This window comes from Corvus moneduloides, chromosome 22 (assembly GCF_009650955.1).
Source record: "Corvus moneduloides isolate bCorMon1 chromosome 22, bCorMon1.pri, whole genome shotgun sequence".
NCBI classification, from domain to species: Eukaryota; Metazoa; Chordata; class Aves; order Passeriformes; family Corvidae; genus Corvus; species Corvus moneduloides.
This window is the reverse complement of record NC_045497.1, coordinates 7,781,082-7,802,152: the sequence shown is the minus strand read 5'-3', so window position 1 is coordinate 7,802,152 and position 21,071 is coordinate 7,781,082. Positions and strand designations below refer to the sequence as shown.

The following is a 21,071-nucleotide window of genomic DNA, read 5'->3' as shown; positions in this document are numbered from 1 at the left end:
GCATCGCATTCCATGGCGTTGAGTTGGGGGGGGGACGGAGAGGGGAAAAATTTCCACCGTCTCCGGCGCAAGACCTAAATTTAGCCGGTTTTACGAGAGGTCTGGCAGGCGGCCGGGAGCCTTAACGAGGCTTTAAAAAGCTCGTCAAGTCGAAATATCCCGAAATAACCGATCCGGCGTCGCCTTCGCCGGGAGGAGAACGAGGAAGGAGGTTCCGCTCTTTCCCCCGGCGGGAGCTGGGGGTCGCAGGTGGGGGCAAGCAGCGGGTGAAGGTGAAATCCTCGCCCGCCGGCACCATGGAGCTTTTCGGGAGCTTTGTCCGGCCCCACGGGGAGACCTTGGGGTTCCCAGGTGAGTTTGGGGGGGCACTCAGGAGGCATCTGGGGGGGGATCCGCAGCAAGCCGTGGCTGTGACCCCCCCAAACCCTGTCCGGCAGCTCGCCCCGGTAACACGGGCGTGGTGAAGACCCTGGGGAACACCTATCAGTTCACGGTGGACGTCAGCGACTTCGCGCCCGAGGACATCATCGTCACCACCTCCAACAACCAGATCGAGGTGCACGCCGAGAAGGTGGGTGCTCCCTCCCTTCCCTGCTCGTCCCCAAAGCGGGGGACCCCAAAATCCTCACCGGGGGATGCGGAGACCATCCAGCTCCCACCCAATTGCCGAACAGCTGCGGCCACAACCCCATCGGGGTTTAATTCATTAGTTAATGGTGACCGTAGGGAATGATGAGTCCCCATTCCACTTGCACCCCAAAATCGCCCCTTTTCACCCATTTTTTTCTCCCCAGAGGGCCACGGACGGCACCGTCATGAACACCTTCACCCACAAGTGCCAGCTGCCTGAAGACGTGGACCCCACGTCCGTGTCGTCCTCGCTGGGGGACAACGGGATGTTGACCATCCGGGCTCAGCGCCGGCCGGCCAAGCACTCCGAGCACGTCCAGCAAACCTTCCGGACTGAGATCAAGATCTGAGGGGTCGGGAGGCTCCTTTCCTCCCCTCTCCCCTCCCTCGCTAATTATTTGGGTGATTTGGGAAGGAGGTGGGACGTGGGGTAGGGAATGGGAACGCTCCCTCCACCGTGGGGTCAGACCTGTGCCGAATGCGTCCCGGCACCCACCGGAGAAACTCCGGAGGGGAGTCCCAGCTCCAGCAATTTTTAGCTGGCGCGTGTTGAGGGGGAAGATCCAGCGTGCCAAGAGTCCTGCCGGGAGCCAGGTTCCCTTCCTAGCCCTCCGCCAGAGCTTGTCTTTGTATATAGAGCTTGGGATAAATTATTGAGAACGTCTGACTGCCGCCTTCTCCGTTTTTTGATGTTTCCTTGATGCTTTACACTCAAAAAGGGGTGTGGGATCAGACCCGAGGGGTGTCTCCGTAAGCGATATTCTGCCATCCCGACAAAAACCCGGACCAGGAGCTGCTCGGGCGCCCGCTGCCCTGTTTATTTCCAGCCCGGGGTGACTCATTTCTTCCCCGAAGCTCTATTTCTGAGCCATTCCCTCAGCTGTTCGGCTGCCGACCCACCTGGAAGGGCACCAAACCCTCCTCTCCTCCCCTCGCCCACCCTCACCCACCGCCCTCGGGATGCCCCAAGGCCGGCACGAGCCGGGATGGCGGCCCCAAACCCAAGGGTTTATTTTGGGGGGGAGCCCCCCAAAACCTCCCGGAAAGAAGGGCCTGACTCCGTCTCTCCCTGTGTGTACCAACAACACCGAGGCGCCTGCTCGGGGCCAGCGCCTGTTTATGGCTACACACAGCGCCCGGCTCGTGTTGCTGCTCCCGCTCCAGGGCAGCCCGATCCCGTCCATCCCCGACCCACTCGTGACTGGCATTAACACACCTGGCAGCGTCCCAGGCACGGCCGCCGGCTGCTTTGGCTGTCACTCAGGGGACTCCCGGTGGCAGGGAGAAAAAAAAGAGGTTAAAAGTGATGAATAAAGTTGTTGGTGGCAGTAAAGGCTCGGGGAGCTCCGGGGAGGGGAGCGGCGGTGCGCGGCCGTCGAGCCCCGGCGATGGGACGCGGCCGCTCCGTCCCAAAATGCCACCCCGGCAGCCACCGCCGGTCACTGGTTGCCATCTAGTGGCCCTCGCCCAGGGCGGTGCAGAGACAGGAGGAAGAAAATGGGGAAAAACGCCCTATTTCTGCCCAAATCGCTTTTGGACAGGGGAGATGTGGAGTGGGTGAAAGGCCGGCTCAGCCCAGCCCCAAACGCACCCCACAGCAGCTCGTTTGTGGAAGGAAAGATGGGGAAAAAACAGGTTTTTTGGGCATGTTTAAAGCCTTTATCAATGATCTGGACGAGGGGATCAAGGGCACCGTTGTAGCCCGATACAAAACTTTTTCACTTATTTATACATTTTCAGCAAACAAATTAATGTTCATGGGTTTTAAGTCACATAATTCTCTTTATTATTTAGCATTCTGTCTTCTATCGGTCATTGATTTCTGTAGTAATTTTATTATCTTCTTCTCAGATGGGGAATCTCCAGCTTTCCAGGCCTTAATGTCCTCTGTATTTTCTGGTTACTCCAACGTCCTTGAAGGGCCGTACATTTAAGATCCCAGATATCCAATTTTCAAATGCCTTTGGCTTTATTGAAGCTTGTCAGGGTTAGTTTTAACAAACTTACAGTTTTGGTGATTTAATGATCTGAGCAACGAGAGTCTGTGGAGAAACTTAACTAGTGCTGGCCAAAAGTGAGTGCTGCTTACAATTAATTAAAACAACTGATTAAAAATTACTTAGGAAAAGTGTATTATTTCCAATAACCGGGAACCTTCTCCCTGACAGAAGGGTGGAGCCAAGGGAACAAGTGACAGGAAAAGAGGAACAGCATCACGTTGCGGCAGGGAGATTTATGTTAGATATAGGGAAGATTCCTTCATGCAGGGGGCGGTCAGGCACTGGGACAGTGGTGGAATCACCACCTCGGGGGTGCTGAAATAGGGGTGATATGGCGACGGGGGACGTGGTTAGCGATGAACACGGCGGTGGCGGCCGCACCAGAACCTTCGACCCTCAGAGCTCCGCTCTGTCCCTCACGGCCCCTCACGGCCCCTCAGCACCGCGCCCCCCCACTGTCATGGCGGCGCCTCTGAGGCGGGAAGGGGCGGGAAGGTGACCGGCCCCTGCCGCGCATGCGCAGTGACGCTGCCGCCGCTGGGCGGGCCAGGGCGACGCCGCTTCCGCCCGCGCCAGATGGCGGCGCCCTTTGTCTGGTCGGTGTCACGGTGAGGGCCGCGGGCTGCGGGTGAGGCCCCGCCGGGCCCGGCATGGCAGGTGCGGCATGGGGGGCCCGGGAGAGCGCTGGAGGGGCTAGGGAGAGGGCTGAGTGGAACACGGGCGCTGGGAGGGGAGGGGTCTGCGGCCCGGCTCGCTGGCTGTGGGGTAACGGAGCCGGTTTGGGGGTCACCCCGGTGCGCGGCCGCCGGTTCTTTGAGGGCAGGCTGCGAGGGGGAGGAGGGGGGCGGTCCTGCTGGCGGGCCCTGGGAAATGGAGGCTGCCGGCTGTTGTGAGGGGAACGGGGGTTGTCGCGACCGGGGGGGGGGGGGGGGCTGCTAGCTATTGTCAGGGTTTGTTTGGCTGCTGTGAGGGGAGCGGGGGGTCTCCTGGTTGTCGTGAGGGGAATGGGGGTTGGTGGGGGAGTGGGGGGCTGTCGTGAGGGGAATGGAGGGGCTTCTGGATGTCATGAGGGGAGCAGAGGGCTCGTGGTTGTCGTGAGAGAAACGAGAGGCTCCTGCCTGTCCTGAGGGCGGGGGGGGGGGCTTTTGGCTGCACCCCCTCCCCAAGTGTCCGCTGTGTGACCCCCCCAGCCGTGAGGTGACTCGGGCGAGGCCGTGCACGAAGCCCGGTGTCCCCCGGGCGTGGGGGATCACCGTCCCCTCAGGCCGCCGAAAGATCCTCCCGAGGGCGGGGATGGGGGTCAGAGCCCTGAGCCAGCGCCAGACACATCCCCGCACCTCAGGGACGGGGAAAGCCGCAAGGAAAACACGGATTTTTCCCTTGTTCTGGCGTTTCTGGCGAGGTGACAGTCCCTCCTGGCTGTCCGTGCCCTCTGCGGGCGGGCGCGGGTGACACATTTCCCGGAGCAGCCGCGTTTCCTTAGTTTCGTTTCTGCATCAGAGGCTTCTCCCGGGATTCCAGCCCTCAGCCAGCATTCCAAAGGTTGTTTTTCCCCGAGGAGACAAGGGTTTGTCATCCCTGGGCGCTGCAGACACAGAAGGGATTTCGGGGCAGATCTCAGGCTCAGGTGATGTCTCGGTGTCCAGAGCAGCACCAGGACATCCCTAAGCCTGAAATCCAAATAACCAAGGGGTCTTCAGGATGTCCGTTCCCTGTGGGGCGTCCAGAATGTCCCTCTCCTCGTGTCTTTCTCATTTTATTTCCTTTTCATCCCATTTTATCCTCTTTGTGATTATTTCCCCTCTCGTAGCTCACCTTCCGCTTCCGACCACAAGCGCCGCAGCCCTTCCCTATTCCATGGTAGCTATTATTATGTGGAGGTGCTCCACTCAGATCAGCTCTAAACTTCATTTTTTTTCATGGAAAACGTTGCAGGATCCATCCCTGGAAATGAGGACAGACCCCTCCGGGCAGAGGCAGCGAGGGTTGGGGCCGTGTTGTTCCCCGAGCTGACGCACGAGGAGGGAGATGACGGTGGGTAGGAAACAACCCCCCTCTCCCCTTTCATCTTCCCAGCATGGATGGCTGGGTGGTGACAGCCTTGAAAAGCGATGTTTAAATCACTGTTTTTTTTCCAATTTAGTGAGGTTTGGGGGTTTTTAATAGGTAGATGTTCATGTGGCAGGGAAAGGGAGAGGTGATGTCGCTAATTAGCAAGAGCGCTTAACAGAGCTCGCGTGGGAAGCTCCCTGGGACTGCAGCTGCTGTATTTATCTGTGTGGTGGGCGTGGGTGGGCTCATAATGAACTTTTCCATGCTTAATTGGATAATGAGAGACTAAACAGCCGCGTCGGAGAGAGGTCGGGAGAGGAATCGTCTCTCCCGAGGGGAAATCAGGAGGTGCCCGGTCCTGCATTGGCAATTTTGTACCTTGGTGCCTTCAGCACCCAAAACTGGAGGTTTAAAATGGAGTTTTTCATCCCATTTTTCCCAGGATGGCAGCGTAGAGACTGACCTGAACACCTGGAAAGGGGAAACCTCTGGAGGGGAGACACAACCCTCTGGCCCTCAATCCTCTGGATATCTCCGCTCCTCGCAGCACAGGGGTGAGCTCAGGCACCAGTCCTGGGGGCTGGGTCCGGGTGTTTGGGATTTTTAAACCTTGGAGTCAGGGATTTTAGTGGATAAAGGTGACATTGGCTGCTGGGTGCGGGTGTAGAGAGCTCCTCCAAGCCTGTCCCTGCTGTGCTTCCGAGGGAGCCGGAACACGGCGTTACGGAGGAGACTACAGAAAATAGGAAGTTTCTGGGGAGGAGTTGAGTTTCCTGGATTTTTACTCCCTTCTCAAACCTGGGGAGCAAAGCTGAGACAAGTCCAATCCTGGAACGTTAAAAATCATCGTTCAGATGCAAAGTGCCTCCCACAAATTCCCAAAAATACCCTTTTAGTGCATCAAACTGTCATGATTCCTCAGGTCCTGCTGCGCAGAGCTCTCTGAGCATGGAACACAGCCTTGTTTATCCTGCTGGGAAAATGCTCCCCCTTTTTTCCAGAGCTTTGCAAACCACACCGGGCCGTGCTATGCAGTATTTTTCCTGGCTGTCGGGGATGTATTTTGGGACTGGGGGAGTTTGGAGAGCTGGGGGAAAGCCAGGGCAGGGAGTTCATTGCAACGACAAAATGGAGTAGAACTTCCTCTCTCTGTGCACAATCTGATGCTGTCAGAGAGGTTGTGGCCTCTCATCCACACTGGGAATGACTTTGGAAGCTGAATGAATCCTTGGGAGGAAGATCTTTCCCCGAGTGCTGCTGGCACCCACAGCTGACAGGAGGAGGCTCCCTCTGACCACTGATGCAGAGGAAGGGACAGGAACTGGAAGTGCCTGGTGTTGTGGATCCAAACCTCTCACTTTTTCCTGACTGGAAGCTCCTGATTTAAGAGTTGGTGAAGTGGAAAAACAACTTCCATGGGCTGGAAATGTTCCGAGACACTGAGAATGGAATCCAGGAGTGTTTCCCCAGCCATAACCTTCCTGCTTCAGCGTCCAGAGCTCTGGGGACTTCCTGCTTGAACAATAACTGGATAGTTCCTGCTTCCTTTCTCCTCCCTCCTTGCTGATCCCTTGAAACAATCCCTTCAGCACGGGAATCATTGTTGGGAGACAAAGCCAAGTGAAAACCTTTCATCCACCCTACGGATGCAGCTCAGGAGAAAATCCACAGTGTGGCACTTTGCTGACAAGGACCTGCTGGAAAATTGGGGTTTTGCCATGTTTCCAGTGATTTGCAGCATTCCTCAGGCAAAGCTGTGCTCTGAGCATGGAGAACCCTCTCCAAACACACAAAAAAATACAGAAATTCCTCAGTATTGTGACATGGGCAGCTGGAACGAGCAGGAGCTGGAAGGTTTGGCTGAACACTTCCATGCTGTGGCCTTGGCAGGAGCCGTGACACAGAGGAAGGACTTGTGTCTGCAGAGGTGACAAGGTTCCTGCTCGCTGCTTGGACCAGCTGAGGAGCAATAGCTGTGTTCTAAATGCTGTCAGAGTGGCTAAAAACCATCATGGCTAAAAACCATCGTGGCTGTTCCATCAACTCCTTCCAGCCCTGTGCTGGAGTCGTGGCTGTTCTAGGAGAGGGTTCAGGGTTGGATTTAGCCAGGAGAGGAGCTGAAATTCACCTTTTTGGGCCATTTTTTTAACCACGAGGACAGTCAGGTTGTGTTTTGTGATCTCTCTTCCTCCACGACCCCTTCAGTGGTTTCACCACCCACCTCACCCCCCATCCCGGGTTTTTTCCCTCCCCACAGCCATGGATTTCCCGCAGCACAGCCAACAAGTGCTGGAGCAGCTGAACCAGCAGCGGCAGCTGGGGCTGCTCTGCGACTGCACCTTCGTGGTGGACGGCATCGACTTCAAGGCCCACAAGGCCGTGCTGGCCGCCTGCAGCGACTACTTCCGCATGCTCTTCGTGGACCAGAAGGACGTGGTGCACCTGGACATCAGCAACGCCGCAGGTAGGCCTGCAGGTTTTATCCAGGATCCCTCCCAGCTCCTTAAACAACACAATTCCTTGCCCAGGCTTCAAGGGAGGCTCTTCAGCTTGTTATTTTGAGCGTTTCAAAATGAAAGAGTGAGGGGCGAGGGCTCATTTGTGGTTGTGTCACCTCCCCTGCAGGCCTGGGCCAGGTTCTGGAGTTCATGTACACGGCTAAGCTGAGCTTGAGCCCCGACAACGTGGAGGACGTGCTGGCCGTGGCAGGTTTCCTGCAGATGCAGGAGATCGTCAGTGCTTGCAACGCACTCAAATCCCTCTCTGTGCCCCCAGAAAATCCCCCTGGGATGAGCCAGCATCCCCCTGAGATTGGTACGTACCATCCTGGCTTTCCCTCACCCAGGGAAAGTCAAGATTTACCCACTTAGGCTTCATCCAGTCCAAGATTTATCCACTTATGCTCCTTGGCTACCTTCCAAACCCATTTCCTGGGTACATCTGGTGCGCCTGAATGGGGTTTGATCCCCTTGGGCACCACCAGCAGTTGAAAAATCGCTGCTTCCCTGAATTTTGTGGGATTTGGGAATCCTTCTGGTAGCAGCAGCTGCTGGATGGCTTTGCCTCTTCCCTCGCAGGGGCCGACAAGGTGACGGCCGATGACAAGACATCGGTGGCAGAGGCTCCGGGGGAGCCTGACAAAGACAAAGCAGCTGTTCCCAATGCCGAGGGGAAGGAGGAGCAGCCGGAGGCCACGGCACAGCCCGAGGCGCCTGCGGAGCAGCCGGCTGGCCTGGAAGGTGAGCCACCAAGAGGTGACACCCTGGATCCTGCTGTCACCCCCAGCACACCCTGTCCTGACACTCCGGTGCTCACAGGGACAGACGCTGCCATCCAGGAGGATCCCAAGGCCGACATTCCTGGGCTCCCGCAGCCGTCGGAGAGCGCAGTGGGCAGCGGCAGCCCCGCGGCCTCGGACACCGCCGGGACAGGAGGTGTGTTGGCGAGCAGGGCTGGGACAAAGCTGGGCAGAGCTTGATCCTGCATTTTCTGTGGAATTAATTGTGTGAGTTTTGTGAGGCACAGATCCTCTGGGAGCAGTTTTCATGGAGCATAGTGAGGAGAATTGGGAAATTCTCTTCTGCCTGCACAGGGTTTTGGAATTTAGGGCTAATCACCTGCAAATTCAAAGTGATTCCAGGCAAAGGTGACGATGGATGAGCTTTCACCTCCCTTCCAACTCAAATGTTTCTGTGATTTCCCTGGGGACAGGGGACGCCTAATCCCAGTCTCCTTAGGTTAGGGAATACAGGTGGATTTTGTGCCTCTGCTGCTGCTCACAAACCTGAGCATCCCCATTTTCTACCATCCTGCAGAGATGAAGCCGGAAAGGAAGGAGGAAGAGGGGGAGATGATAGTGGAGGAGGAAGATGAGGGTAAAATCCCTGAGGAGGAGCCAGCCCAGCTGGAAAACGGGGAGAACGCTGAGGATAATGAGTCGGGAAGCACAGATTCCGGGCAGGAGAACTCGGGGGAGCCGCGCCTGCTGCGCTCCGGCACCTACAGCGACCGCACCGAGTCCAAGGCCTACGGCTCCGTCACACACAAGTGCGAGGTGAGGCCATCTGGGCTCCTGGGCAGCATCTCCGGGTGCCTCGAAGACACCGGGGGTGACAGTGCCCATCCCTCCATCCCTACATCCCTAGGACTGCGGGAAGGAGTTCACCCACACCGGGAACTTCAAGCGGCACATCCGTATCCACACCGGAGAGAAGCCCTTCTCCTGCAGGGAGTGCAACAAGGCCTTCTCCGACCCGGCCGCCTGCAAGGCCCACGAGAAGACGCACAGGTACGTGGTGGAACCAGGGAGAAGTGCCTGAAAAACGTGGGGTTTGCTGGGAATGGTTGAATCCTTTGGAAATCCACTGGTGTGTTGGGATATCCGGGAGGAGATTTGTCTTTCTGCCCGTGTCACAGAGTCACAATAATCCTGAGTTGGAAGGGACCCACAAGGATCGAGCCCAGCTCCTGGCCCTGCACAGACACCATCAGAATCCCGTCCTGGGTCTGAGAGCGTTGTCCAAATTGTTCTTGCCTTTTGTGTTGTTTCATGGACTCCCCATCCCTGGAAGGGTTCGGGGTTGGATGGGGGGCTTGGAGCAAGCTGGTCTAAGTGGCAGGTGGGGTGTGGTGGAACAGGATGAGCTTGAAGGTCCCTCCCAACCCCAGCCATTCTGTGATTCCTGTGGGTCTGGCTGGGGGGTGACGCTCAGACTGGGGCAGGGAGACACCAGCGCTGGCTGTGACATTCCCACCTCATCCCAGCCCGCTGAAGCCATACGGCTGCGAGGAGTGCGGGAAGAGCTACCGACTCATCAGCCTCCTGAACCTGCACAAGAAGCGGCACACGGGCGAGGCCCGGTACCGCTGCGAGGACTGCGGGAAGCTCTTCACCACCTCGGGCAACCTGAAGCGGCACCAGCTGGTGCACAGCGGCGAGAAGCCCTACCAGTGCGACTACTGCGGGCGCTCCTTCTCCGACCCCACCTCCAAGATGCGCCACCTGGAGACGCACGACACCGACAAGGAGCACAAGTGTCCCCACTGCGACAAGAAGTTCAACCAGGTGCGGCGGGGAGTGGGGAAAAGAGCGGGAGCTGGGCCAGAGCGGTCCTGGAAGGGAGGTTTGTCCATGGGGTGCAGTTCGGAGCTCCCAGAGCTGTCCTGGGGTGGTGGTGTATCCATGAGGTGTAGTTGGGGGTCCCAGAGCGGGCTTGAAAGGGTGGATTATCCGTGGGATGCAGTTCGGGGGTCTTGGAGTTTGGAGAGGGTGGTTTATCCATGAGGAGGAGCTTGGGGGTCCCAGAGGCCACTCCAGAAGGGATCCATGGGGATTGGGGTTGCTCCGAAGGGAGATGGGGTGGTTTGGGGCTCTCTCCATCCCGTTCTCCATCCCCAGGTGGGGAATTTGAAGGCTCACCTGAAGATCCACATCGCAGATGGGCCCCTGAAGTGCCGGGAATGCGGGAAGCAGTTCACCACCTCAGGTAACATGGGGATGGGGGCTAAGTGATGGGGGTTGGATGGTTTGGCAGGGGCAGGGAGTGTTCTGGGGCTGGATCAGAGCCAGAGGAAGGATTTCATCCCGGGTTTACAGTGCCATGGTTGTGCTGCACGAATCCCTGGTTTTCCCCAGGGAGCCACACCCTGGAAAGGAGCTCCTCATGCAAATTTTGGAGATGGAGACCTCTCCTCCCATCTTCTCCCAACCTGCTGCAGAGCCAGGGGGTTGGGATGATCCCAGTGGAGTCCCTTGATCCCCTCAAACACTGGGTGCTTGTCCCCCCTTCCACGTTATTGCCCGATCGCAGGCAAGGTCCACGTGACTTCCCTTGATCCCTGTGCAGTCCCTGCTCCCTGAGTAGCAACAGGCTTTCCTGAGGGAGCTTCTGGGGCGCTGGGAAGGAGGAAAAGGGGGAGGAGGCTCCGGTGTCCTTCAGCCTGCCCTGCTCCCAGGTAACCTGAAGCGGCACCTGCGGATCCACAGCGGGGAGAAGCCGTACGTGTGCGTGCACTGCCAGCGCCAGTTCGCCGACCCGGGCGCGCTCCAGCGCCACGTCCGCATCCACACCGGTACGGATCCGCTCCCGCCTCCCCGAGGGGTTCTCCTTCCCCCCGTGCTCCCTACCCACCCTCTCCCTGTGTTTTCCCCAGGAGAGAAGCCGTGCCAGTGCTTGATCTGCGGGAAAGCCTTCACCCAGGCGAGCTCTCTCATCGCCCATGTGCGCCAGCACACCGGGGAGAAGCCCTACGTGTGCGAGCGCTGTGGGAAGAGGTGAGGATTCCCCTTGGGAATTTCAGGAGGGGCACTTCTGTGGTGTTGGAATACCAGGGGGCACCTCCACTCGCCCTCTGCAGCTGGGTGGAGGTGCCAGGGTGTTACCACAGACTGTGGTGACCGTGGTGTCATCCCCAAAGGTTCGTCCAGTCGAGCCAGCTGGCCAACCACATCCGCCACCACGACAACATCCGGCCCCACAAATGCACCGTCTGCAACAAAGCCTTCGTCAACGTGGGTGACCTGTCCAAGCACATCATCATCCACACCGGTGGGTGCCTCCCAAAATCCTCCCCCGCCCCTGGGCATCGCCCCCTGACCCGCCCCTCATTCCCTGTCCTCTTGCCAGGGGAGAAGCCGTTCCTGTGTGACAAGTGCGGGCGCGGCTTCAACCGCGTGGACAACCTGCGCTCGCACGTGAAGACCGTGCACCAGGGCAAGGCCGGCATCAAGATCCTGGAGCCCGAGGAGGGCGACGAGGTCAACATCGTCACAGTGGCATCCGATGACATGGTGACACTGGCCACCGAGGCGCTGGCTGCCACCGCTGTCACACAGCTCACGGGTGAGCTGGGGGGCCCCCGGGTGTTCCCAAAGGGAGTTCATCCATGAGGAGCAGCTTGGGAGCCAGCCAGAAGGGAAATTTAGCATCGGGGTGCAGCTGGCTGGTCCCAGAGTTGTTCCCAGAGGGAGATTCATTTATGGGGGTGCAGCTTAGGGGTCTCAGGAGTCGTCCCAAAAGGGAAACACACCCATGGGAATGCAGCTTGGGGGTCTTAGCAGTGTCCTGAAAGGGAGGTTTATCCATGGGGTGCAGCCTGGAGGTCCCAGGAGCCACCCTAAAAGGGAAACTTATCCATGGGATGGAGCTTGGGCATCGCAGGACTGTCCTAAAAGGGGGGTGGGTCTCCAAGGAGCAGCTTGTGGTTCCAAGAGACACCCCAAAAATGAGATTTTTCCATGGGGGGCAGCCTAGGGTCCCAGGAGCCCTTCCAGAGGGGAGATTTATCCCTGGGGAGCAGCTTGGGTGTCTTGGGGCTGCCCTGGAAGGGAGGTTTATCCATGAGGTGCAGTTTGAGGGGCCCAAGAGTCACCCCAAAAGGGAGATTGATTTATGGGGGGCAGTTTGGGGCTTTTCCATGGGGTGCAGGTCCTGGAGCCCTCCAAAGGCACTGCGGGTTCATCCAAGGGTGCAGCACCCGAGTCTGGGCAGCCTCACATCCCACTGGAGCTGCTCCCAGCCTCGGCTCTGGGCAGGATCCATGGTTTGGGGCAGAATTCCTGCCCAGCTGGCCCCCCCAATGTCCCTGTCCTCCCCAAATGTCCCCGTGCCCCCTTGTCCCCGCAGTGGTGCCCGTGGCGGCCGCGGTGACGGCGGACGAGACCGAAGCACTTAAAGCCGAGATCACCAAAGCGGTGAAGCAGGTGCAGGAAGCAGGTGAGACCGGGAATACCGGGCTGGCTCCTCCCATCCCACCCCCAGCACCTCCGGGAATACCGGGAATACCAGGCTGGCTGCTCCCATCCCACCCCCCCAGCGCCTCCGGGAATACCGGGAATACCGGGCTGGCTCCTCCCATCCCACCCCCAGCACCGCCGGGAATACCGGGAACACCGGGCTGGCTCCTCCCATCCCACCCCCAGCACCTCCGGGAATACCGGGAATACCGGGCTGGCTGCTCCCATCCCACCCCCCCAGCGCCTCCGGGAATACCGGGCTGGCTGCTCCCATCCCACCCCCAGCACCTCCGGGAATACCGGGAATACTGGGCTGGCTGCTCCCATCCCACCCCCAGCACCTCCGGGAATACCGGGAATACCGGGCTGGCTGCTCCCATCCCACCCCCAGCACCTCCGGGAATACCGGGAATACCGGGCTGGCTGCTCCCATCCCACCCCCCCAGCGCCTCCGGGAATACCGGGCTGGCTGCTCCCATCCCACCCCCAGCACCTCCGGGAATACCGGGAATACTGGGCTGGCTGCTCCCATCCCACCCCCAGCACCTCCGGGAATACCGGGAATACTGGGCTGGCTGCTCCCATCCCACCCCCAGCACCTCCGGGAATACCGGGAATACCGGGCTGGCTGCTCCCATCCCACCCCCCCAGCGCCTCCGGGAATACCGGGCTGGCTCCTCCCATCCCACCCCCCCGGCGCCTCCGGGAATACCGGGAATACCGGGCTGGCTCCTCCCATCCCACCCCCCCAGCGCCTCCGGGAATACCGGGAATACCGGGCTGGCTGCTCCCATCCCACCCCCCCAGCGCCTCCGGGAATACCGGGAATACCGGGCTGGCTCCTCCCATCCCACCCTCCCAGTGCCTTTGGGAATACCGGGCTGGCTCCTCCCATCCCACCCCCCCCAGCGCCTCTGGGAATACCGGGAATACCGGGCTGGCTGCTCCCATCCCACCCCCAGCACCTCCGGGAATACCGGGAATACCGGGCTGGCTGCTCCCATCCCACCCCCCCAGCGCCTCCGGGAATACCGGGAATACCGGGCTGGCTCCTCCCATCCCACCCCCCCAGCGCCTCCGGGAATACCGGGAATACCGGGCTGGCTCCTCCCATCCCACCCCCAGCACCGCCGGGAATACCGGGAATACCGGGCTGGCTCCTCCCATCCCACCCTCCCAGTGCCTTTGGGAATACCGGGCTGGCTCCTCCCATCCCACCCCCCCCAGCGCCTCTGGGAATACCGGGAATACCGGGCTGGCTCCTCCCATCCCACCTCCCCAGCGCCTCTGGGAATACCGGGAATACCGGGCTGGCCCCTCCCATCCCACCCTCCCAGTGCCTCTGGGAATACCGGGCTGGCTGCTCCCATCCCACCCCCAGCACCTCCGGGAATACCGGGAATACCGGGCTGGCTCCTCCCATCCCACCCCCCCAGCGCCTCCGGGAATACCGGGAATACCGGGCTGGCTCCTCCCATCCCACCCCCAGCACCACCGGGAATACCGGGCTGGCTCCTCCCATCCCACCCTCCCAGTGCCTCTGGGAATACCGGGAATACCGGGCTGGCTCCTCCCATCCCACCCCCCCCCAGCGCCTCTGGGAATACCGGGAATACCGGGCTGGCTCCTCCCATCCCACCTCCCCAGCGCCTCTGGGAATACCGGGAATACCGGGCTGGCCCCTCCCATCCCACCCTCCCAGTGCCTCTGGGAATACCGGGCTGGCTCCTCCCATCCCACCTCCCCAGCGCCTCCGGGAATACCGGGAATACCGGGAATACCGGGCTGGCTCCTCTCATCCCACCCCCTCCAGCGCCTCTGGGAATACCGGGAATACCGGGCTGGCTCCTCCCATCCCACCTCCCCAGCGCCTCTGGGAATACCGGGAATACCGGGCTGGCCCCTCCCATCCCACCCTCCCAGTGCCTTTGGGAATACCGGGCTGGCTCCTCCCATCCCACCCCCCAGCACTACCGGGAATACCGGGAATACCGGGCTGGCTCCTCCCATCCCACCCCCAGCACCTCCGGGAATACCGGGCTGGCTCCTCCCATCCCACCCTCCCAGTGCCTTTGGGAATACCGGGCTGGCTCCTCCCATCCCACCCCCCAGCACTACCGGGAATACCGGGAATACCGGGCTGGCTCCTCCCATCCCACCCCCCAGCACCTCCGGGAATACTGGGAATACCGGCGCGGGCCCGCAGCTCGCCTCCAGCGCCTCCCCCATTTTTGGGTGTGTGTTTCTCTCCCGCAGACCCCAACACGCAGATCCTTTACGCCTGCGACTCCTGCGGGGAGAAGTTCCTGGACGCCAGCAGCCTGGCGCAGCACGTGCGCATCCACACGGCCCAGGCGCTCGTCATGTTCCAGGCCGAGCCGGACTTTTACCAGCCCTACGGGGCCGCGGGCTGGCCGGCAGAGCAGGTCATCCCCGCCGGGGAGCTCCTGTTCCGGCCCCGCGACGGCCCCGCCGAGCCGGCCCCGGCCGCCGCCCCGGCCCCCCCGGCCGAGGGGCCGCCCCCCGAGTGACCCCGCCCCGCCCCGGCCCAGCCTTTATTTAAGAGACAGCTCGGAAATGGTGTAAAAAGTGTATTTCTGGAAGGAAAGAGATGGAATAAATTGCAGTATTTTGTAAGGGTTGGTGCTCGGGGAGGGGGGGACGCGCTGTGGATCCCCCAGGGGGTGTTTTGGGGCGGTGGGGGGGATCGAAGTACTCCAGTCACTGATGAGAGTGTGAGGTGACAAAGGGGGGATAAATGAGATGATAAAGGGGAAAAAAATGTGCTTTAAGGTTTTCAGCCGCACCCAGAGCAGCGGATGGGGATTTTTGGGCCCAGGAAGACCCTCACCCACTGCCCCCCCCACTGAGGGAGGGGTGGACAGAGGGGAGCTGCCCGTGTTTTGGGGTTAAAACAGAACAAAAGGTGCTGCTGGCTGGAGGTGGGGGGTGGGAGCCTGTCCTGCCCCACCCGGGGCACACCCACGAGGGACCCCCAGGCCCTGCAGCTGGGAAGGGGGGCTGGGGGTCCCGTGGGCTGCGTGTCCATCCCTGTCTGTCCCTGTCCCTGTCTCCCACCGGCTGTGGGCGAACCTGGGAGGGCACTGATGGCTCTGGCCTTGTCCCCCCCCACTGCTGGAGCTGGGGGGCTGCAGGACCCCCAAAATGTGCCCCTGTCCGTGTGTCCAGCTGGACACTCATCCCCTGCTTTGTCCCCTCAGAGTCCCCCCAGCTCCCCAGGGCAGGGAGGCAAGGAGGACACACATGGACACAGCGACAGGGGCATGTCCAGCCAGGAGAGATGGACACACAGATGGCTGCAGGTCCAGCTGGACACATGGAAAGCTCCATGGATGGTTGGACAGTGGTAGAGACACATAGACAGGTGACCATCGGGCCGGACACACAGTTTGATGTCTAGTTGGACACCTGGACATGCTGTGTCCACCCATGTGCCCACCTGTGCCACCATCCATGTGTCCAGCTGTCCTCATCGCTGTTCCCCAGCCTGGGGGGGTTGGAGGATCCAGGACAGGCTGTGCTGTCCAGCTGGACACATGGACAGGGCTGTGGATGGTTGGACGTTCAGCTGGATGAATGGACAGATGGATGGATGGACAGATGGATGGACACAGGGATGGTTGGACATGCAGACACACGCAGGGACGTGTCCAGCTGGACACCTGGACAGCTCTATGGATGGACACATGGCTGGTTACATTCACAGCCAGAGGGACCATTGCACAGCTGGACAGTTGCACATCCGGATGGACAGTTGGACATTGTACGTCCAACTGGACACACAGACATTGCACATGCAGCCAGCCAGACGGACACTGTACGTGCAGCTGGACAGATGGACACATTTCCTTCACCCATGAGCATAAATGCCCCAAAAATGCACTTTTTGTCCCCAAGGCCCCTCTCGAAAACCAGCGATTTCACACCCCCACCCTGCCCCCCTCACACCCCCCTCACACCCCCGCCCCGCCCCCAGCCCCGTGTCCATCTGTCCATCTGTCCATGCCCGTGTCCATCTCCCACCCCGGGGCGCTGGGGGCTGGGGGGCAGCTGAGGCCTGATGGTGGTTCCAGAGCCGAGGATGGACAGAGCTGGCCAGAGCTGGGGCTGGGAGGGGCCGGACCCTGTGCAAGGGGGTGTGAGGGGGGCGGGGCGGGGGTGTGAGGGGGGTGTGAGGGGGGCGGGGCGGGGGTGTGAGGGGGGCGGGGCGGGGGTGTGAAATCGCTGGTTTTTGAGAGGGGCCTTGGGGACAAAACGTGCATTTTTGGGGCATTTATGCTCATGGATGGAGGAAGAAAGTGTCCAGCTGGATGGGTGTCTGTCCGGCTGCACGTACAGTGTCCAAGTGTCCGGCTGGACATAGAATGTGCAAGTGTCCAGCTGGACGTACAGTGTCCAAGTGTCCGGCTGGACGTACACTGTCCATGTGTCCAGCTGCACGTACAGTGTCCATGTGTCCAGCTGGACGTACAATGTGCAAGTGTCCAGCTGGATGTACAGTGTCCAAGTGCCCGGCTGGACGTACAGTGTCCATGTGTCCAGCTGCACGTACAATGTCCAAGTGTCCAGCTGGATGTACACTGTCCATGTGTCCAGCTGGACGTACAATGTCCAAGTGTCCAGCTGGATGTACAATGTCCATGTGTCCAGCTGCACGTACAGTGTCCATGTGTCCAGCTGGATGTACAGTGTCCATCTGTCCAGCTGGACACTCCCCTGTTCTGTCCGACACATCCACCATGCCCATTCCCAGCTGAACCTGCTCCCGTCGGTCTGTCCAGCTCCTTGTCCATCCATCATCCCCACAGCCATCCGTGTGTCCAGCTGGACGTACAGCTGTCCGTGTGTCCATCAGTCCAGGCCTCTGTTGGTGTGTCCAGCTGGACCTGCAGCCACCTGTGTCCCGTTGGACGTCCAACTGTCCGTGTGTCCGGCCGGACGTGCAACTGTCCGTGTGTCTGTGCCCCATCCAACCATCCCCACGCGTGTCCGTGTGTCCATCCCAGCCCCGTTACCCAGCAGGCACTGGGGCCCAGGGCAGGGGCTGCACGTCCAGCTGGACACACGGACAGTTGTACAGAGGGACACACGGACAGAAGCCTTCACAGCCAGACAGAGGGACCATTGCACCGACAATCGGACAGTTGCACGCCCAGCTGGACACTTGTACGTACAGCTGGACAGTTGGACACTGTATGTCCAGCTGGACAATTGGACATTGTACGTACAGCTGGACACTTGGACATTGTATGTCCAACTGACACTTGGACACTGTACGTGCAGCCGGACAGACACCCATCCAGCTGGACATTTTCCTCCTCCACCCATGAGCATAAATGCCCCAAAAATGCACGTTTTGTCCCCAAGGCCCCTCTCGAAAACCAGCGATTTCACACCCCCGCCCCGCCCCCCTCACACCCCCCTCACACCCCCGCCCCGCCCCCAGCCCCGTGTCCATCTGTCCATCTGTCCATGCCCGTGTCCATCTCCCACCCCGGGGCGCTGGGGGCTGGGGGGCAGCTGAGGCCTGATGGTGGTTCCAGAGCCGAGGATGGACAGAGCTGGCCAGAGCTGGGGCTGGGAGGGGCCGGACCCTGTGCAAGGGGGTGTGAGGGGGGCGGGGCGGGGGTGTGAGGGGGGTGTGAGGGGGGCGGGGCGGGGGTGTGAGGGGGGCGGGGCGGGGGTGTGAAATCGCTGGTTTTCGAGAGAGGCCTTGGGGACAAAACGTACATTTTTGGGGCATTTATGCTCATGGGTGGAGGAGGAAAGTGTCCAGCTGGATGGGTGTCTGTCCGGCTGCACGTACAGTGTCCATGTGTCCGGCTGGACATAGAATGTCCAATTGTCCAGCTGTACGTACAATGTCCAAGTGTCCAGCTGGACACTGGGTGGGAGACGGACACGGGCATGGACAGATGGACAGATGGACACGGGGCTGGGGGCGGGGCGGGGGTGTGAGGGGGGTGTGAGGGGGGCAGGGTGGGGGTGTGAAATCGCTGGTTTTCGAGAGGGGCCTTGGGGACAAAACGTGCATTTTTGGGGCATTTATGCTCATGGGTGGAGGAGGAAGGAGTGTTCAGCTGGATGGGTGTCTGTCCGGCTGGACGTACAATGTCCGTCTGTCCAGCTGGATATACAACTGTCCAGGTGTACATAGGCCTGTCCATTTGTCCATCTGAGCACTCACCTGTCCACGTGTCCAAAAGCTGGACACACTGGTGGGGATCCAGACAAACACATGGTCAGTTACATGTCCAGCTGGACAGATGGACATTTGTGCATCCAGCCAGAATGATGGGCACTTGTACGTCCAGCCACACACACGGACACTGTACGTCCAGCCGGACACTTGGACACTGTACGTCCAGCCGGACACTGTACGTGCAGCTGGACAGACACCCATCCAGCTGGACACTTTCCTCCTCCATCCATGAGCATAAATGCCCCAAAAATGCACGTTTTGTCCCCAAGGCCTCTCTCGAAACCCAGCGATTTCACATCCCCCCGCCCCACCCCCCCTCACACCCCTGCCCCGCCCCCACAGCCCAGTGTCCGTCTGTCCGAGCCCATCCCCGTGTCCATCTCCCACCCTGGGCTCTGAGAATGGGGCAGGGTCTGGCCCGATCCCAATGGACAGTGGGGTATGGGTTGGGGGTGTGAAATCGCTGGTTTTGGAGAGGGGCCTTGGGGGCAAAAAGTGCATTTTTGGGGCATTTATACCCATGGGTGGAGGAGGAAAGTGTCCGGCTGGCATGAGCATGTACAACTGTCCAGATGGAAATACGTTTGTCCACTTGGATGTCCATCTGTCCGTCCGTCTGTCCATGTCCCAGTGCTTTGGGTAGGTGAAGGGGATGGGCCTGGATGGACAGACAGGTCCAGGCCCAGCTGGGTGGACGGACACTGCATGGACAGCTGGACATATGGACAGTTCATACCTGGCTGGACACACGAACAGTGCCCTCCAGCCCCCCCAGACCTTACAAAACCCCCCCAAAATGCCCTTTTTTGCCCCAAAGGCCCCACTCAGAAACCAGCAGGGTCGGACCCTGTCCCAACTGCCCCGGTGATCCACGCGTCCATCTGTCCAAGCCCCATCCGTGTCCGGGGTCTGTCCGTCGGTTCCGCCTCGCTCCCACCTCCCTGGGGGAAGGGAGCAAGTCCAAGGCCCCGCCCTGACCCCTCCAGTGGGAGCTGGGCGTCGCTGTTGGGTGTCCCTGGCCAGGCTCCCACCTGTCCTGGGGCACCAGCAGCACCTTTTTGTCCCGTTTTTACCCCAAAACAGGCTCTGTTCTGCCTCCCGCCCTCAGCCCGCGGGTGCAAGGTGAGGGTCTGCCCTGGTTTTGGAGGCCACCCCCCAAATTCTGTCCTAAACCTCCTTTTTCACCACATCTGCTTGATTTTAACCCATTTACACCAGTCTTGATCAGGCTTCCCACTTGCATCTGGCAGGGATTTGGGTGGAAAAGCAGTGAAAAACATCGTGTCTGGCTCTTATTTTTTAAAGGCTGATGAGTATCAGTAATCCAGGGACAATTTTTGGTGGGTGGTGAGATTAAAGGTGGGGCAAACCCTGCAATTTTGGTTTTCACAAGTGTTTACACACAAGAGGGAAAATAAGAGAAATTGGGTTTAGTGATGAAATGACCAATTTTTTCTGGTTTTTAAAGGAGAGGTGGGTGACCCCTCCCTGGGAGCCCCCAAACCTCCCCTTCCCCGCTCCCCACCCCCAGCGCCGAGGGACGAGGTCAGGGCGCCGACGTGTTTTGTATTTTTTAATAAAGTTCGTAATCCAATGGACACACAAAACAAAACTGCGCTGAGAAAAAAAAATAAACCAAAAATAAACCAAAAAAAAAAAAAAACCAAGTTCCATAAATTAATTAAGTGTTAGGGGAGGCGAGGGGGGCCGGGGCAGAGTCTTTGTACAAGTGTATAACACTTCCACAGCTGATGAGACGAGGGGATGTTTAAATGAAGCGCACTTACAAATGAGTGACAATACAAAGTCTGAGTATGAAAATAAGATTTTTTTTCTCTGAAAACACATTTTTGGCACAGATTAAAAAAAAATGTATGTTGTGGGGATTTGATTTTTTTTTTTAAAGTCAGTATTATATATATTTATATATATTATATATATATTTATATATACACACACCCACTGAGTTCTGCATATCCCACCAGGAAGGAAAAAAGCTCTCCCTTTTGTTTTGTTTTTTGTTTGTTTTGTATTTTCTTGTTTTTCAGTGTAAACTGTACATCCCAGATGAAGAGAAGACGGCTGCAGCAGGGGCAGGTGGAGGAAGAGGAAGGTTCACATCCGGAAAAAACACCCCCCCCGCCCCCCCCAAAAAATAAACAACCCCAAAAGAAGAAAACAAAAACAAAAAACCCAACGAAACAACCAATAAAATAAAAAATGACTGTGAAATGCTCCTTGACCCACAAATCTCAGCAGAGTCCCTGCGGAACGTCCACGGCGCGCGGTCAATGTGTGTCAAGACATCCAGAACGTCACAGCGTCTCCAACTGTGCAAAGTCCGAGTCACTAATTTAGTGCAAAGGCAGTTCAGGTTCTTTTTTTATTTTTTTCCTTTTTTTTTTGTTAAAAAAAATAAGCCATCCTTTCC

The 21,071-nt window shown here is 58.9% G+C and overlaps 2 protein-coding genes across 2 annotated transcripts; both read left to right on the top strand.

Annotated features, from left to right (window-relative positions):
* The first annotated feature begins 70 nt into the window (after positions 1 to 70).
* On the top strand, positions 71 to 1,297 carry HSPB7 (heat shock protein family B (small) member 7). Its single transcript, XM_032131819.1, has 3 exons — positions 71 to 351; positions 438 to 571; positions 795 to 1,297. The coding sequence occupies exons 1-3, from the start codon at positions 297 to 299 to the stop codon at positions 978 to 980; spliced, it is 375 nt and encodes a 124-aa protein (XP_031987710.1). The 5' UTR covers positions 71 to 296; the 3' UTR covers positions 981 to 1,297.
* Positions 1,298 to 3,170: 1,873 nt separating this feature from the next.
* On the top strand, positions 3,171 to 15,054 carry ZBTB17 (zinc finger and BTB domain containing 17). Its single transcript, XM_032131784.1, has 17 exons — positions 3,171 to 3,287; positions 4,566 to 4,664; positions 5,125 to 5,236; positions 6,940 to 7,146; positions 7,308 to 7,496; positions 7,760 to 7,921; positions 8,000 to 8,116; positions 8,498 to 8,736; positions 8,828 to 8,970; positions 9,447 to 9,747; positions 10,081 to 10,168; positions 10,638 to 10,754; positions 10,836 to 10,956; positions 11,100 to 11,230; positions 11,309 to 11,524; positions 12,308 to 12,397; positions 14,674 to 15,054. Exons 2-17 carry the CDS (start codon positions 4,659 to 4,661, stop codon positions 14,946 to 14,948), a joined length of 2,514 nt encoding a protein of 837 aa, XP_031987675.1. The 5' UTR covers positions 3,171 to 3,287; positions 4,566 to 4,658; the 3' UTR covers positions 14,949 to 15,054.
* Positions 15,055 to 21,071: the final 6,017 nt, after the last annotated feature.

What these genes read in the sequence shown, in the direction of transcription:
- HSPB7 (XM_032131819.1), top strand. Translation starts at nt 297, where the DNA reads ATGGAGCTTTTCGGGAGCTTTGTCCGGCCCCACGGGGAGACCTTGGGG. An exon ending in GGAGACCTTGGGGTTCCCAG is followed by an intron (nt 352 to 437) that starts GTGAGTTTGGGG and finishes CCTGTCCGGCAG; the next exon opens with CTCGCCCCGGTAACACGGGC. An exon ending in TCGAGGTGCACGCCGAGAAG is followed by an intron (nt 572 to 794) that starts GTGGGTGCTCCC and finishes TTTTCTCCCCAG; the next exon opens with AGGGCCACGGACGGCACCGT.
- ZBTB17 (XM_032131784.1), top strand. An exon ending in CCAGCATCCCCCTGAGATTG is followed by an intron (nt 7,497 to 7,759) that starts GTACGTACCATC and finishes CTTCCCTCGCAG; the next exon opens with GGGCCGACAAGGTGACGGCC. An exon ending in GCACATCATCATCCACACCG is followed by an intron (nt 11,231 to 11,308) that starts GTGGGTGCCTCC and finishes TCCTCTTGCCAG; the next exon opens with GGGAGAAGCCGTTCCTGTGT.